Here is a 15,539-nt window from a genome sequence, read left to right on the forward strand (position 1 = left end):
ACTATAATATATATGTACGGCGCTTCCCACATTTGTTACTAATGTGGACAACTAACATGTTTTTTGTTTTTGTTTTGTTTTCTTCCTAGGGAAATGACATCAAATACCCTATGAAATTTCTCGAAACAGTCAATTTCGCGTTAAATTTTACGAACGACCTATTACCTGATGTAGTTCAAACTTTTAATGTGAACATTACAAAATTGGGGTGCCCATTGGAATGGTAGGAAATGGCCATAGGCCAATAGCCGCTTCATGACGTGATGCCGTAATATTTTGAAATTGACCAAACAATAAGTTAAGTTCTTATATCATTACAAATTATGTGGACTTAGAATACATGTAAGTAAAATTTTCAAAAGGAAAATTACCTAAATGTATAATATTCAAAAAATATTTACCGCATAGAGCAACATAATTATTTTAATCATATATAGCAAATTATTTGAATTAAATTAAGTACGGTCCTTACTCTTCTAAAACTCTCACCCGTTATTTTCTCTTCCCCCGTTTCTCTTCAAATTTGCTACACCAATACTCTCTCCAATCTTCTCACCCAAAATTAGGGCAATACTTACCTTCATAGCTTCTCAACCATGACTTTCTACAACATTAATACTCCAATTTTGGAATTAAATGATGTGTATTCGGTGATTATTGCAGAAGAATAACAAAATTTAGGTGAATGCAGATTTGAGTCAATTGAAGAATATTGTGATTTCTGAGTAGAGATCTGTGATTACTTAAAGGTTTGAATGGTTGAATGTTTAATTGTTTGAAGGTTGAATTAGATTGCATACCAGTTTCACTTGAATGCCCTCCCAGATGAAAGCACCTAGAATACTGGAGGCTTTTTCAATAGCTAATTCTCTTCTTTTTCAAAAGCACCTAGGCTTTTTCAATAGCTAATTCTCTTCTAATTCAACTTTAGTGTGTATGTAATTCATTTTTAGTTCAAGTCTAATTCATTTTTGTGTTCTATGGATATCTAGAGGCTTTTTCAATAGCTACATTTTTCATTAATGTCTAATTCTCTTCTAATTCAACTTTAGTGTATGTAATTCATTTTTAGTTCAAGTTTAGTTCAATTTTGTGTTTCTATGGATCACTGAAGGCTTTTTCATTGGCTACACTTTTCATTTGTATCGAATTCTCTTCTAATTCAACTTTAATATGTATGTAATTCATTTTTCATTCAAGTTTAATTCATAATGCAGGTTTCAGTTTGATAACACTACTGAAACACTCTAACAGTAACGTAGCTATGTATTGCATTATAAAAAAAAAAAAGATATATTTTACATGAACAAAAAACTATATTAAAAGTGTATTTTACATGAACAAAAATCATCTTAAAAAAGATAGCTATGTATTGCATTATAAACTTTAATATGTATGCAAGTCATTTTTCATTCAAGTTTAATTCATAATGCAGGTTTCAGTTTGATAACACTACTGAAACACTTTAACATTAACGTAACTATGTATTGCATTATAAAAAAAGAAGAAGATATATTTTACATGAACAAAAAACTATATTAAAAGTATATTTTACATGAACAAAAATCATCTTAAAAAAGATACTTCTGAAAACAATCTTCAAAACCTAACTAATACATCAGCTATAAACTGTTTTTAGACAACATAATTTTCATAGACATTTTAACTAATATAACTATATTTATTTATTTTTGTGGTCTTTCGTCTTCACTTTGAAGGTTATTTTTTTGCTTCTTCACTGCATATTCCCATAGTAGAGCCTCAAACCTCTTTCGGAGACTGTCTGCACTTAGTTGTTGATTTGCATTATCCTGACCATTGCTCACTAACTCCGCAAATGCAGCCACAAAATTTCACAGTCCCTACAAAATTTAAAATATAAAATCATTATAAAAATACTATTGAGTTTAATAAGACCAATACAAAAGATAGTATTTATTTGATAAATAATTAAACTTAAAATGAATTTTCTTGTTGAGGAATCCCTCCAGTTATGAACTTAGATTCAACGAGCTCAAACTCATTTTTTCTATTGTATTTAGGTAATTCCTTCAATTCAGGACGCACACTCAAGTAGTGTGGTAAAACCGATGAAATCATGCTAGCAACGTTTTGAGTCAGAAAATTCGCCCCCCTCTAGCCGAAAATTAATTATATACCTTCAAAGACCTTTCAATAATTCGCCCCCTCTCTACCCAACTATGACTAAGAAGAAGAACAAGTTTTCGCCTCTGTTGTTGAGTTGAAGATCGCTGGGAATCTATTCTAGACTAGCCTGTCAGCCCTAAATGTTTCTTACTCTTCCTTGGTTTCTTCCTTACACTCTTAACCGAAGTTTATAATATTGTTTCTTGATTAGTTCAATAAAAGTATAGACATGTTATAAATTTTTGTCCAGAACATGCCTCTAATCTGGTTCTAATCTAACCTATCAATATATCTATCAAAACAAAAATATCCAACCCAATCATTTTATGGAAAAAAAATGATAATAAGGAACAGATTTGCCTTTAACCAAGAAACTAAGCACATTCAGCCAGAGAAACAGGTAATTACAATCCAGCTTCATACAAATCTCACCAAGCAAACAACCAAATGATAATATTAACATTCATCAATCAAGGATAAGACAGAGCTTATCCAGAAATCATCTTAATATTTGTTAGAATTTAGTGATTGTATCATAACATAGAAAAGATAGCAATTGGTACACAGGAAAATGTAAGAAGATACATCAACCTGATTTCAAAACAGCAAGATAGTTAGGATTTGCTTAATGTGGAACAAATGCCTACACAGTCAAGACTACATAAGTATAATACACAAATTAAAATAAAATAGACTATAATGAAAGTATAAAATACACAAAAAATTTCACTTTTGTTCTTTACAGATCAATGTCTCTAATTCAACTTTAATGTGTGTGTAATACACATTTTAGTTCAAAGTTTAATTCATTTTTGTGGTGTACGAAGACTTTTTTCATTAGCTATAGGTTTCATTCGTCTCTAATTCTCTTCTAGTTCAACTTTAATGCGTGTGTAATACACATTTTAGTTCAAAGTTTAATTCATTTTTGTGGTGTACAAATCACTGAAAAAACTTTTTTCAATTAACTACAAATTTTATTTTCTCTTCTAATTTAACTTTAATGTATGTGTAATACACTTTAGTTCAAAATTTAATTCATTTATATTTATTTATTTTAAAAAATAAACAAATTGCAATACAAAAGATCTAACAATTCCTGGCAAAACTCCCAACAATCACTGATATAATAAACTTGAGCAAATAAATTTAGAGTATAATAAAAGTATCAAATACACAAATTTTTTCTTTAAAATCTAGCACACAAGCTCGAAACAACAACAAACTAAATAAATACACATAAACAAATTGAAAATGCTATTAGTTAAATAATGTGTTGGTAGAATGGCATACCAGATATAGACTCTCCGGCAGAATCATATTTTTGCAGAATCGATTTTGAGTTTTTGGATTCTTCTCCTGAGCAACAGTAGGTCTAACTTTCTTTGACTGAAATTGAGGAGGTAAATCCTCAAAATCATCATCACTGTCAACAACTTTCTTAGATGTCGATGCAACATCAACTCATTTTCTTTTCGATTTAGATTTAGAACTCAACCCAGTGGTTTTTTTCTTACTTCTACCGCCCTTTTTCTTCACATGCATTGCTTAAAATTTTTGATTAACCTTACCACCAATTTCTTTTGGAGATTGATTTGCAGAAATTCGCAAACTAAAAGTAGAATCGGCATTCACTTCACCACCACCGATTGAATCAACAATTCAAATTCGTAGGCTTCTTCTAGGAGATTTCTGGCCTTCCATTACAATTGTGCACCTAAAACCTACGAATTTCGTCTGAAACAAACAAAAAGATGAAGGGATAAGGAAAGAATGAAGAAGCCCTAAGAGAAGAGAAAGAGAGAGGGCTAGAAAAATGAAGAAAAAGCCCTAAGAGAAAGAGAGAGATAATGACGCTCTTTTTCTTTTTCCCAAATAAAAAAGTGTATATAAAGCCCGTTTGGATTGGCTTTAAGTTGGTCAAAACCAACTTAAAGCCCTTTTTAGCTTTTGGACGTGTTTGTCTAATGCTGACTTTAAGCCATAAAGTTCTTAAAGTCAGTCAAAAATAAAAAGTTAGAATTCCTAACTTTTTTTTCCAAAGTGCTTAAAGTCATTTTCTTTGACCATGTAAATTACTTTTATATCCCTTATATTATAACTAAATTCCCAAACTACCTTTTTTTATTCTTTTGACCCTAAAATTCACATCATAAACACTTTTATCCAAACACTCAACTGCTTATTTATAAAAATAACTTTCAGCACTTCATACATAAAAGTTACTTTTTTTAAGCCCATCCAAACGGGCTCATAATGTCTTATTTAATTAAAATATTGTTAGTAATTGTTAAAAATGGTAATAAAATAAAAATATATTTAAAAATGATAAGTATTTTTTAAAACACATTCAATTAAGTATTTTTTTCATTTTTAAATATGTTCCTAAACTTTTCAAATATGCTTCAAAGAATGACCTTGTCATTACCCAAGTATCTCGTATGTACACTTATTTTTTAACTCAACAAACAGACTCTATGTGCCTAAAAGAGAATATGTTGTATTTTAGTACATGGATATATTTGCAAAAAATAAGGGGGCACTAATAGTGTTATTTATGAAAATTTTCCTATATTTGTTGCAACTGAAATTAGGTCTATACGACTAGTTTTAAATTTTTGTTCTTAGATATTGAATTTTTGTCTAGCGGGACATAAATTCTTTAAGGACGAGGGACATAACTTGTGGAATATTATAATGTGAGAATATAAACATATACCCTATGAAAAAGTAATAATCTTAACTCTTGTGGGATAAAAATTAAAGACCAACGCAAATAGGGGCAAAAGTGCAACCCTCTTAGTACATGTGACATTTGATTGAACGTGGACCCTTGGCCCAATCCTAGATACGCAAAAGCCCAATTGAGAACAAATGCAAACTGGAAAGGCCCATCAAGCCCATCTTCCTTGTTGCTAAAAGCTTCAACATCGAAAGGAGAGAATTTTCTACATTTCACAGTAGTATAAGGATTAAATTTGTCTTTTCTTTGAAAAGGTTTAATCTTACTTTTGTTACATTATTCGAATAAAAATTTCATTATCGTTATTTAACGATTCAAAAGCACCCCTCTTGATTAATGCTCATCTGATGTGAAATCTCTTTTTTGATAATTTTCCACGTGGAAAGTATCAGAAATTCACTTATCTTTTTTATTGACTTAAATCAATTATTTATTATTCGATTTGGAGTATTTTTACTTTTTTATTATCGAATTGAAGCAATTTTATTTCCAATGATTTATTTTCTTTCATTTCTTTTTGTAAAAAATAATTTTTTTGATCGTATTTGTAAAAATATTAATCTCTTTTTATGGAAGATAACTAAATATTAAATTTATTGGATACATAATAATTGTCTTCCCCTAAGCCCTATTTTTCTTTTCGCTGCAGATTTTTAATTATTTGTTGTGTGAGCAAATTTCTATTTTGATTTCAGCCTCATATTAATTTGATTTCTTCTCGAAAAATATATATCGTCTTGTTTCTATGTTGTAACCTATCTATCTTATTTACTAATACAAAGTTATTTTTGTCAATATAATTATTTTTATATTCTTTCTTCATTTATTTTTTCATCATTCTCTGCTCTTTTTTTTTTTTTAAAAAGTTGAGTTTGTTATCATTCATCGAGATTATTGTGTCATGGAAGTTGGTATTTTATTTTAATTTTTTTTCAAGCTTCTTCGACGTTTACAGTATTAAGGTTCTTCTTTATGACATAATTATCTTATTTTGAAATTGATTTTGAAAATTGATTTGTACATAAATTTTTTTAGATTTGAAATACTCCCTCCGTCCATCTTTACTTGTTAACTATTGACTTTGCACAACTCTTAAGAAAATACAAATAGAAGGATAATTATACTATATCACCCTTTGAATATAATAAATACAATGTCTTGAAAATGTAATAGAAAAATGACTACTAATTAATGATAAGGGTAAATTAGGAACTAAGTTAAAATTATCTTTTGATTTCATAAATTGATTAAGTATTGTTGGATATCTATTTTTAGTATAGTAGATAAGTAAAGATGGACGAAAGGTGTATTAAATTTGCATATTTAGCATTGTTTTGGCAACTTTTTGCTTGATTTAAAATTCAATAACTATAAAATGATAATTAAATTGAGTGTGTCTCGAGAAAAAAAAAATCAATGATATGATATTATCTTCAATTCTTCTTTAAAACATTAATGAGGGTATAATTATTCCAATTCAAATAATTGATGGATAAAATTATTCTAAATTAAATAGTAGAGGGATAAATTTGCTACAAATTAAATAGTATTGGGGGTAGATTGCACCTCAATAGAAAAAAATATAATTGTATTTCTCATAAGTTTTTACGTGTCGGACCACATAAAAAAATTATTGAGACCGTTAGAGGGTTATTTTTGAACCTTCATGTAATACCAACGACTTTTTAATTCAAATATTATAACAATGGGTAAATTTAAAATTCTTCAATAATAAAGAGGATAATTCGACCCTCTTTCCATATTTTAATTGGTAGTGATATCATACCGAGTTTTGATAACTATAAATTAATAACTCATACATATTAAATGAGGTATTTTTCTATTACGTATATTGAAAATATAATTATTTTAATTCAAATAATGAAGGAATAAAATTGCTCTAAATTAATTAATAGAGGGGTAAAGTTGCTCCAAATTAAACAGAATAACGGTTAGATTACATTCCAAATAGAAACATCAAGTCGAATAGTTAAGTTTAACAATCTTAAGCAATTTTAAGATAAAGAAGATAATTGCGTTTTTAATAAGTTTTCACGTTGCACACCACGTGAAAGAATTTTTAATTTTTTTTTCCACGTCAGATAACCGTTAGGAGAGAGGAATATTTCTGAAACTTCAGATAATAACAACGAATTTTTGAATTTGAATAAATATGATGAATGATCAATTTAATTTTTCCCTAATAACAAAGAGGTTAATTTGACCCTCTTCCCACATTTTATCTAGTAAGGATATCATAACAAGTTTCAGAAGATTGTCTTCATCTCAATCAAGTCTTTGTCAAGAACTAACATTTCAATATTGTTTAAATTTTTCATTTTGCATTCAATTTTTTGTTTAAACCATTCGATAAATATGTACAACTTCTATATACACAACCATTTAAATATGTTTTTATTGAGATGTTTGACATATTTGAGCTAAGAATTTTTTAGAAATAGTTTTTTTATTTTTTATGAGATAATGATAGAATTTGCGATTTTTTTATAGAGAAAAAAGAAAAAAGAAAAAACTACCTATCACGGTTTGACCTATTTCTCCTTCAAGTACTAAAGAGTAACTATAAAAGCACTGCTTCCGCTCATTCCTCCTTCTCTTGCCTCTCTTCCCCCTTTGGACTAGGTGAGAAAATTAGTCTCTGAACCAGAAGATATCTTACTTAAACTAAGCAAACAAGATCTGGGTTCCAATTTTCTTGGGATCTTGAATCCATTTGAACTGTTAAAAAAAAAGAAAAAGAACTCAAATTTGCACTAAAAAAGGGAGAAAAGATTGTTGAATCAGAATGGATACGGATGAAGAATATGAATTGCAATACAATGTTGATGATGAAGAGGAGATAACTCAAGAAGATGCTTGGGCTGTGATTAGTGCTTACTTTGAAGAGAAGGGTCTTGTTCGTCAGCAACTCGATTCCTTTGATGAGTTTATTCAGAACACGATGCAAGAAATTGTTGATGAATCTGCTGATATAGAGATCCGACCTGAGTCACAGCATAACCCTGGTCACCAATCTGACTTTGCTGAGGTCCGTATTCCAATTTGGGAATTCTTTGAACAATTTTGAACTGAGTAATACAAGGGTTTAACAGTAAATGGAGTGGAAGTAGTCTATGAGGAGAGGGGTTTTGTGTTGTTTTATTTTGGATTGACGATATATGTTTGCTGGAATTGTCTGTTGGTTCAGTTCAATTAGGCGATAGGTTTTTGCTAGGGTTTTCCTGGAGGAAGTATTTGTTGAATTAACTGATCGAAATTGGAAAAAGATATACTAGGTAGAGGACTAACCAATCTACGAAAGAACATGAAAAACAGTTGGGCCACTGGAGTAGAAGAACATGTTTGGATTTTACAAGCTGTTCTAACCACTGCTGTTTAATTGGATTATGAGAGTGGTGGTTCAGCTCAATAAGGGATTAGGGGTTTTGGGGGTTTGTTGAAATAAGTTAGACATAGGAAAGCATTTATTTTGCAGGAAGTTTAAAGTCTTTATCAAGGCTGATTGTGGTATTAAATTTGAACTTGGTGAGGCTAGTTGCAGTTGAATTTTGAGGAATGAACTATTGCATTCTTTCTAACAATGATGGACAAGTATTTGACGTGGCATTTGTCCAAGATATAGGTTGTGTTATGTTTTAGTGGGATAAATATTCCATTTCACCCAGGTTAAATTCTATTCGACTACAGAATCATTAAACATTATCCAATGAAGCTTATTGTACTTGGTCGGATGTGGTTCCTTAACTCTTGACTTTTTGATACTGAGTGAATGTTTTCCTGGTTGATATAAGGTACAGCCTGTATTAGCTAATTGCATACAATGGTGGTGAAAGTTATGATCTTTAACCTAAATGCAATATATCCTCTGCTAATAAAGAAATAAGTCTGTTCAAACCATGTATTGTACAGTTCTATCTCTTATGCCAAAGATTTTATACAAAGACTACAGTTTGACTTTATTAATCATTCTTTTTGTGCAGACTATCTACAAAATTAATTTTGGTCAGATTTATTTGAGTAAGCCAATGATGACAGAGTCAGATGGTGAAACTGCTACCTTATTTCCAAAGGCTGCAAGGTTGAGGAATCTGACATATTCTGCTCCTTTGTACGTCGATGTTACAAAACGAGTCATCAAGAAAGGGCATGATGGTGAAGAAGTTACTGAAACTCAGGACTTCACTAAAGTCTTTATTGGGAAGGTGAATATACTGTAGCTTTGGATCCATATTTGAAATGCCAAGAGGTTTGTTGAAATTGTTTTTGATGATCAAACTTGGTTCCATCTTCACTTGCAGGTTCCTATTATGCTGCGGTCAAGTTACTGCACATTATATCAAAATTCTGAGAAAGATCTAACGGAGCTTGGAGAATGTCCGTTAGATCAAGGCGGGTATTTCATTATAAATGGAAGTGAAAAGGTCCTTATTGCTCAGGAGAAGATGAGCACGAACCATGTGTACGTCTTTAAGAAGAGGCAACCTAACAAATATGCCTTCGTTGCGGAAGTCAGGTCGATGGCAGAATCTCAAAACCGCCCGCCAAGTACTATGTTCGTGCGGATGCTCTCAAGGACTAGTGCGAAAGGGGTAATGGGCTGGGACAAGCAATTTCATTCCTCTGTAATTGTTGTTTGTTTCAATTCATTGAACTTATATATGCAATTGTTCTCTGTTGCTTGTTATACTCCAGGGTTCCTCGGGCCAATACATTCGTGCGACACTTCCATATATCCGTACAGAGATTCCTATTATTATTGTGTTTCGAGCTCTAGGTTTTGTTGCTGATAAGGATATATTGGAACATATTTGTTATGATTTCAATGATACTCAAATGATGGAGTTGTTACGTCCGTCATTGGAAGAAGCTTTTGTTATACAAAACCAACAGGTACGATTGGTGCTTGAGGTTCTTCCAACTGACTCCAAGCTCTTTCGTTTATTTGATGATGTTGCTAAAATAGAAAGCTTATTTGATGATGGGCTATCTTGATTCTCCCTATTGTTGTTCGATGTTGTTTTCTTCTTTGAGTTCATTCCTTAATTATGTGATTTGGTTAGGTTGCTCTTGACTACATCGGGAAAAGAGGGGCTACAGTTGGTGTTACAAGGGAAAAGAGGATAAAGTATGTGTACTGAAGTTGCTTAAACATCTAGCTATTCTTGTGATTTTTTGATGCATGTGAATAAATGCTCTCAATCAATATTTTGTAGGTATGCCAAAGAAATTCTTCAGAAAGAAATGCTTCCTCATGTTGGGATTGGAGAGTATTGTGAAACAAAGAAAGCTTATTATTTTGGGTAGGGCATCCTTTTTCTGTATAACCATATGTTTAAAGAAATGATGCATTAGTTATTTTCCCCTTCATTTTAGATAGTAGTGGACGTATTTCTCAGGATCTTGAACCTACTCATTTCAGGTATATCATCCACCGGCTTCTGTTATGTGCGCTTGGTCGAAGGGCTGAGGATGATAGGGATCATTATGGAAATAAGAGACTGGATCTTGCTGGTCCTTTGCTTGGTGGGCTGTTTCGGATGGTAGGTTGTTCTTATACATCATTTGTTTTACACTGTCATGCACATCGTTTCTTATCTCTGTTTCTTGGGTTCCGTCTTTTGATGCAGCTCTTTAGAAAGTTGACAAGGGATGTTAGAGGCTATGTGCAAAAGGTAAATGCACAGACCTTTTGTTTACGGCGTCATTGAGTGAGTATTTTGTTTGTGCGGACTGTTCTTATTGTTTATGGGTCGTTCAGTGTGTTGACAATGGAAAAGATGTAAATCTTCAATTTGCAATCAAAGCCAAGACCATTACCAGTGGGCTGAAATACTCTCTTGCTACTGGAAACTGGGGGCAAGCTAATGCAGCGGGTACAAGAGCTGGTGTTTCGCAGGTCAGCTAGCTATTTAGTTGGTTGATAGCAGTATTTGATCGACTTTCTCCTTGGATAAATAATTTTGTTTGTTGGTATGTTCCAGGTGCTGAATCGTCTGACTTATGCCTCTACTTTGTCTCACTTGCGAAGGTTGAATTCCCCTATAGGACGAGAAGGTAATTGACTTTTCCTCTATACCACCGTTTTGCTTATGAAATATGTGGTTCTACTTTCTGATAGTATTTTGATGTAGTTCGCTTCCCTCTTGATCAATCATTTGTGACCTAATCTCATACTAGTAGGGGTTCGGCTAAATCACGTCCCATTAATCTTTCAAAGAACACACCAAAGAAAATGGAGAAGTTACAATAGGGTGTAAGGGACTTGGGACCAGTAGTGGGTTTATTTGGAAATAATCAAGTGTTGAGTTCCGGGTTGTTGGTAAACAGAGCCCAACGCCACTCTACCCACCCCTCTATGTTCATTAACATGGAATCTTAGTCCGGTCAATTTTATATGTAGTTAGTTATTTCTAGTTCAGCTTTTTTTTTTTGGTTACTTAGATTTTATATGTTTGTTTACCAGGGAAACTGGCCAAACCTAGGCAATTGCATAATTCACAATGGGGAATGATGTGTCCTGCCGAAACACCAGAGGGTCAAGTAAGTGACACCTCTCCCGTGCAGATTCTGTTATGCCAGGATGTGGCTAGAGCAGCCGCTCCCCTTTTCCCACCCCAAATAATCCATATAAAATGCAAATAGGAATAAGATTCTTTGGAGACTGATTTATCCTTGTGATCTAATTAGGCATGTGGGCTGGTGAAGAATCTAGCTTTAATGGTTTATATAACAGTTGGTTCAGCAGCATATCCAATTTTGGAGTTTTTGGAAGAGTGGGGTACTGAGAACTTTGAGGTGAGCAATATCTCAGTGTGTCAGGATGTTTGTGGTTCAGCTTAATTAGGCTGCATTTTCTTGACTATATTAAGTGATGATGATATGGTCTTCCTTGGCTCACCATTGCTTTTCCTGTAAATCTAGGAAATTTCTCCTGCCGTTATTCCACAGGCTACAAAGATCTTTGTCAATGGTACCTGGGTGGGAATTCATCGTGATCCTGATATGTTGGTGAGGACATTGAGACGACTTAGGAGACGGGTAAGAACAATCTACACTAATTTTGAGTGGATGACATTACTTGTGCAGTATTGCATATGGTGGAGGATGATAAAAGCCATTTAATTACACAGTAATCTATTGATAAAAAATAATTACATAGTAATCTTGAAAACATCCATATGATGTCCGTTCTACATATCTTTGATTTGTTTTACATTTTAGCAATGCTCCCGTCCAATCATTTTAAACATGAGTTGAAAGTATGTATTTCGATATTACAGAGATCTTGGAAATGTACTACTGCACGGTTATTCTACCTTACAAGCTGACATTGTTTAATTGCTTCTGCTGAGTTCTCTGGTCTCACCCCCTAGGCACCCTCTTAAACACTCGTGGTCTTGTAAATATTATCACTACATTTTCTTTGGTCATTTTGCATAAGTGCCTTTGTTTCTGATTTATGCAGGTTGACGTCAATACTGAGGTTGGAGTTGTTCGTGATATCCGTTTGAAAGAACTTCGAATTTATACCGACTATGGTAGGTGCAGTCGTCCATTATTTATTGTAGAAAAGCAAAGGTTGCTGATCAAGAAGAAAGATATTCAAACATTGCAACAACGGGTATGCTAATGGCTCCATTGCCCCCTTCCTTGCTTTCTTTTGTTGCTTTGATCACACTCAAGTTAGCTTGGAAGTTTGAACTTCTCTCTGCTTCAGGTACTTACATATTCACTGTCCTTTTTTCAGGAATCACCTGAAGAGGGTGGCTGGCACGATCTGGTGGCTAAGGGATACATCGAGTACATTGACACTGAAGAGGAAGAAACAACGATGATTAGCATGACTATAAATGTGAGAAGTTGACAGAGGTCTTCCTATTCCAACAGTTTCTGATGATTTATGCTGAGATACTGAAACTATATGTTAATGTTTCCAGGATCTTGTGCAAGCACGCCTTAATCCTGGAGATGCTTATTCTGATACCTATACTCATTGCGAAATTCACCCATCGCTAATATTGGGTGTTTGTGCATCAATTATTCCGTTTCCTGATCATAATCAGGTGAGTCATGCTTTGGTTGTGACTTTTTTTGTCAAAGTTGCCTCTGATCTTCTAATCTTCTGTGCTTATTTGTTGTTTTATCAGTCTCCCCGTAATACTTATCAGTCAGCTATGGGTAAGCAAGCCATGGGAATTTATGTCACCAACTACCAATTTCGGATGGTAGGTAGCTCTACTTATTTCTCTCCATAATATTTGGGAGGTTTTTGTTTCATATGTCAAGTTGACAATTTTTTCTTCTGCCAGGACACATTGGCCTATGTGCTTTATTATCCTCAGAAGCCTCTTGTCACAACACGAGCCATGGAACACTTGCATTTTAGGCAACTACCTGCCGGCATCAATGCAATTGTTGCCATCTCCTGCTATTCTGGATACAATCAAGAGGATTCTGTCATTATGAATCAGTCATCAATTGATCGTGGATTTTTTCGATCTCTATTTTTCCGTTCATACAGGGATGAGGAGAAAAAGATGGGGACATTGGTCAAGGAGGACTTTGGACGTCCTGATAGAGCTACTACTATGGGTATGCGGCATGGTTCTTATGATAAGTTGGATGACGATGGTCTTGCCCCTCCAGGAACTAGAGTTTCTGGTGAGGATGTTATCATTGGGAAGACAACTCCCATTTCTCAAGATGATGCGCAAGGGCAAGCCTCTCGCTATACGAGGAAAGATCACAGTACCAGTCTCCGCCATAGTGAAACTGGAATGGTGGATCAGGTTCTATTAACAACAAATGCTGATGGGCTCAGATTTGTTAAAGTGAGGGTCAGATCTGTCCGTATTCCTCAAATTGGGGACAAGTTTAGCAGTAGACATGGTCAGAAGGGAACAGTCGGCATGACATATACACAAGAAGATATGCCATGGACCGTGGAAGGCATTACTCCTGATATTATTGTGAATCCTCATGCTATTCCATCTCGAATGACTATCGGTCAGCTGATTGAATGTATTATGGGGAAGGTTGCCGCACACATGGGAAAAGAAGGTGATGCCACTCCCTTCACAGATGTTACTGTGGATAATATCAGCAAAGCTCTGCATAAATGTGGTTACCAGATGCGTGGTTTTGAGACCATGTACAATGGTCATACTGGGCGGCGGCTTAGTGCAATGATTTTCCTTGGTCCCACATACTACCAGCGACTGAAGCACATGGTTGATGACAAGATTCATTCTAGAGGCAGAGGCCCTGTGCAAATCCTCACAAGGCAGCCTGCGGAAGGCCGGTCACGTGATGGTGGTCTTCGTTTTGGAGAGATGGAGCGAGATTGTATGATTGCTCACGGCGCCGCTCATTTTCTCAAAGAGCGGTTGTTTGACCAAAGCGATGCATACAGAGTTCATGTTTGTGAGCGCTGTGGGCTGATAGCCATTGCAAACCTCAAGAAGAATTCTTTTGAATGCAGAGGCTGCAAGAACAAAACTGATATCGTCCAGGTAAACGTTTTCTCTTCCGCCCCTACTTTTGTGAATATACATATGCGACACTGGGTCAGGGATGCTCTTTACAGTTTACACCTCACATGTCAAATAGTAGTTCTTTTCTGTGGTCTTAATGCTCAAGATCGCCTTCTGTTGGTGCAGGTTCACATTCCCTATGCATGCAAATTGCTTTTCCAGGAGCTAATGGCTATGGCTATAGCTCCAAGAATGCTTACAAAGGATGTCAAGCTAGCCAAAGATCAAAAGAAGAAAGGCGCTTGATTAATTTTGTTGTCCATACTGAGGAAAAAGTTGCCTATCTTATAGATTGAAGGTCCTACTTTACCAGTAGTCAGTTTTGCATCCACAATATGAGGATCTCTACTTCTTATTGGTTTTAGAATGGTTGTAGTTAGCATGTGTCATTTATATCCAGTGAGAACACGCCACCCTTATGAATCCCTCAGGTACAGTGATTTCAAGGATGGAGTAATTTTCACATGTAAAATATAAGTAAACATTTATATCTGAAGTTTCTCTTTGAGACATACCTTCTGCTTTTCCCGTAAGAGGCTCTTCGTTAGTCTTGCGACAAATTCAATGAGTTGAAGCTTTTCAGTTTTCACAATGAGAAATGAAGAGCATAATTTGGGTTTTTGGCTTAACAACAAGTGCTGATAAGCATTTTTTAAAATTTACCTAAACCCTCCAAAAATGCTTAAAATAAGCCAGTATTAACTACTATTTTGCTTCTGGTCCCTTTTTAATGCTCACAATCCTGTAATTAGAGTCCATAGATGTTTTTACGACTGCACATGAATGTATGTCTAATTTACAATTAGTAACAATGAACAAGATAAGTTATATCATATGATAAAACCATGTTATCATCCATGATAACTAATCAAGAATGAAAATGGAATATGGGAAACAATCATACTGCGATTTATATTGGATGGCCAAATATATTGAAGCCGCGAGCACACATGAACGGACAAGTTAAAATAGATTAGGGAACTTAATCTCATTCTCTTTATCTTTTTGAATAATTTGTTTTTATGAGGTTGTAACTTAGAAGAAATGAGTATATTATATACGAAAAAAGGTCAAAAATACTTTCGAACTATAGG

General features: G+C 33.9%; 1 protein-coding gene across 1 annotated transcript; it reads left to right on the forward strand.

Moving 5' to 3' along the window:
- The first annotated feature begins 7,494 nt into the window (after positions 1-7,494).
- Positions 7,495-14,957, forward strand: LOC129872173 (DNA-directed RNA polymerase II subunit RPB2). The gene is made up of 19 exons (XM_055947057.1): positions 7,495-7,940; positions 8,893-9,114; positions 9,211-9,501; positions 9,605-9,802; positions 9,973-10,037; positions 10,126-10,212; positions 10,332-10,452; positions 10,540-10,584; positions 10,671-10,808; positions 10,894-10,966; positions 11,376-11,452; positions 11,600-11,707; positions 11,834-11,950; positions 12,378-12,533; positions 12,660-12,764; positions 12,850-12,975; positions 13,060-13,137; positions 13,222-14,424; positions 14,572-14,957. The coding sequence occupies exons 1-19, from the start codon at positions 7,698-7,700 to the stop codon at positions 14,689-14,691; spliced, it is 3,573 nt and encodes a 1,190-aa protein (XP_055803032.1). The 5' UTR covers positions 7,495-7,697; the 3' UTR covers positions 14,692-14,957.
- The last annotated feature ends 582 nt before the right edge of the window (positions 14,958-15,539 follow it).

This window comes from Solanum dulcamara, chromosome 11 (genome assembly GCF_947179165.1).
Source record: "Solanum dulcamara chromosome 11, daSolDulc1.2, whole genome shotgun sequence".
NCBI classification, from domain to species: domain Eukaryota; kingdom Viridiplantae; phylum Streptophyta; class Magnoliopsida; order Solanales; family Solanaceae; genus Solanum; species Solanum dulcamara.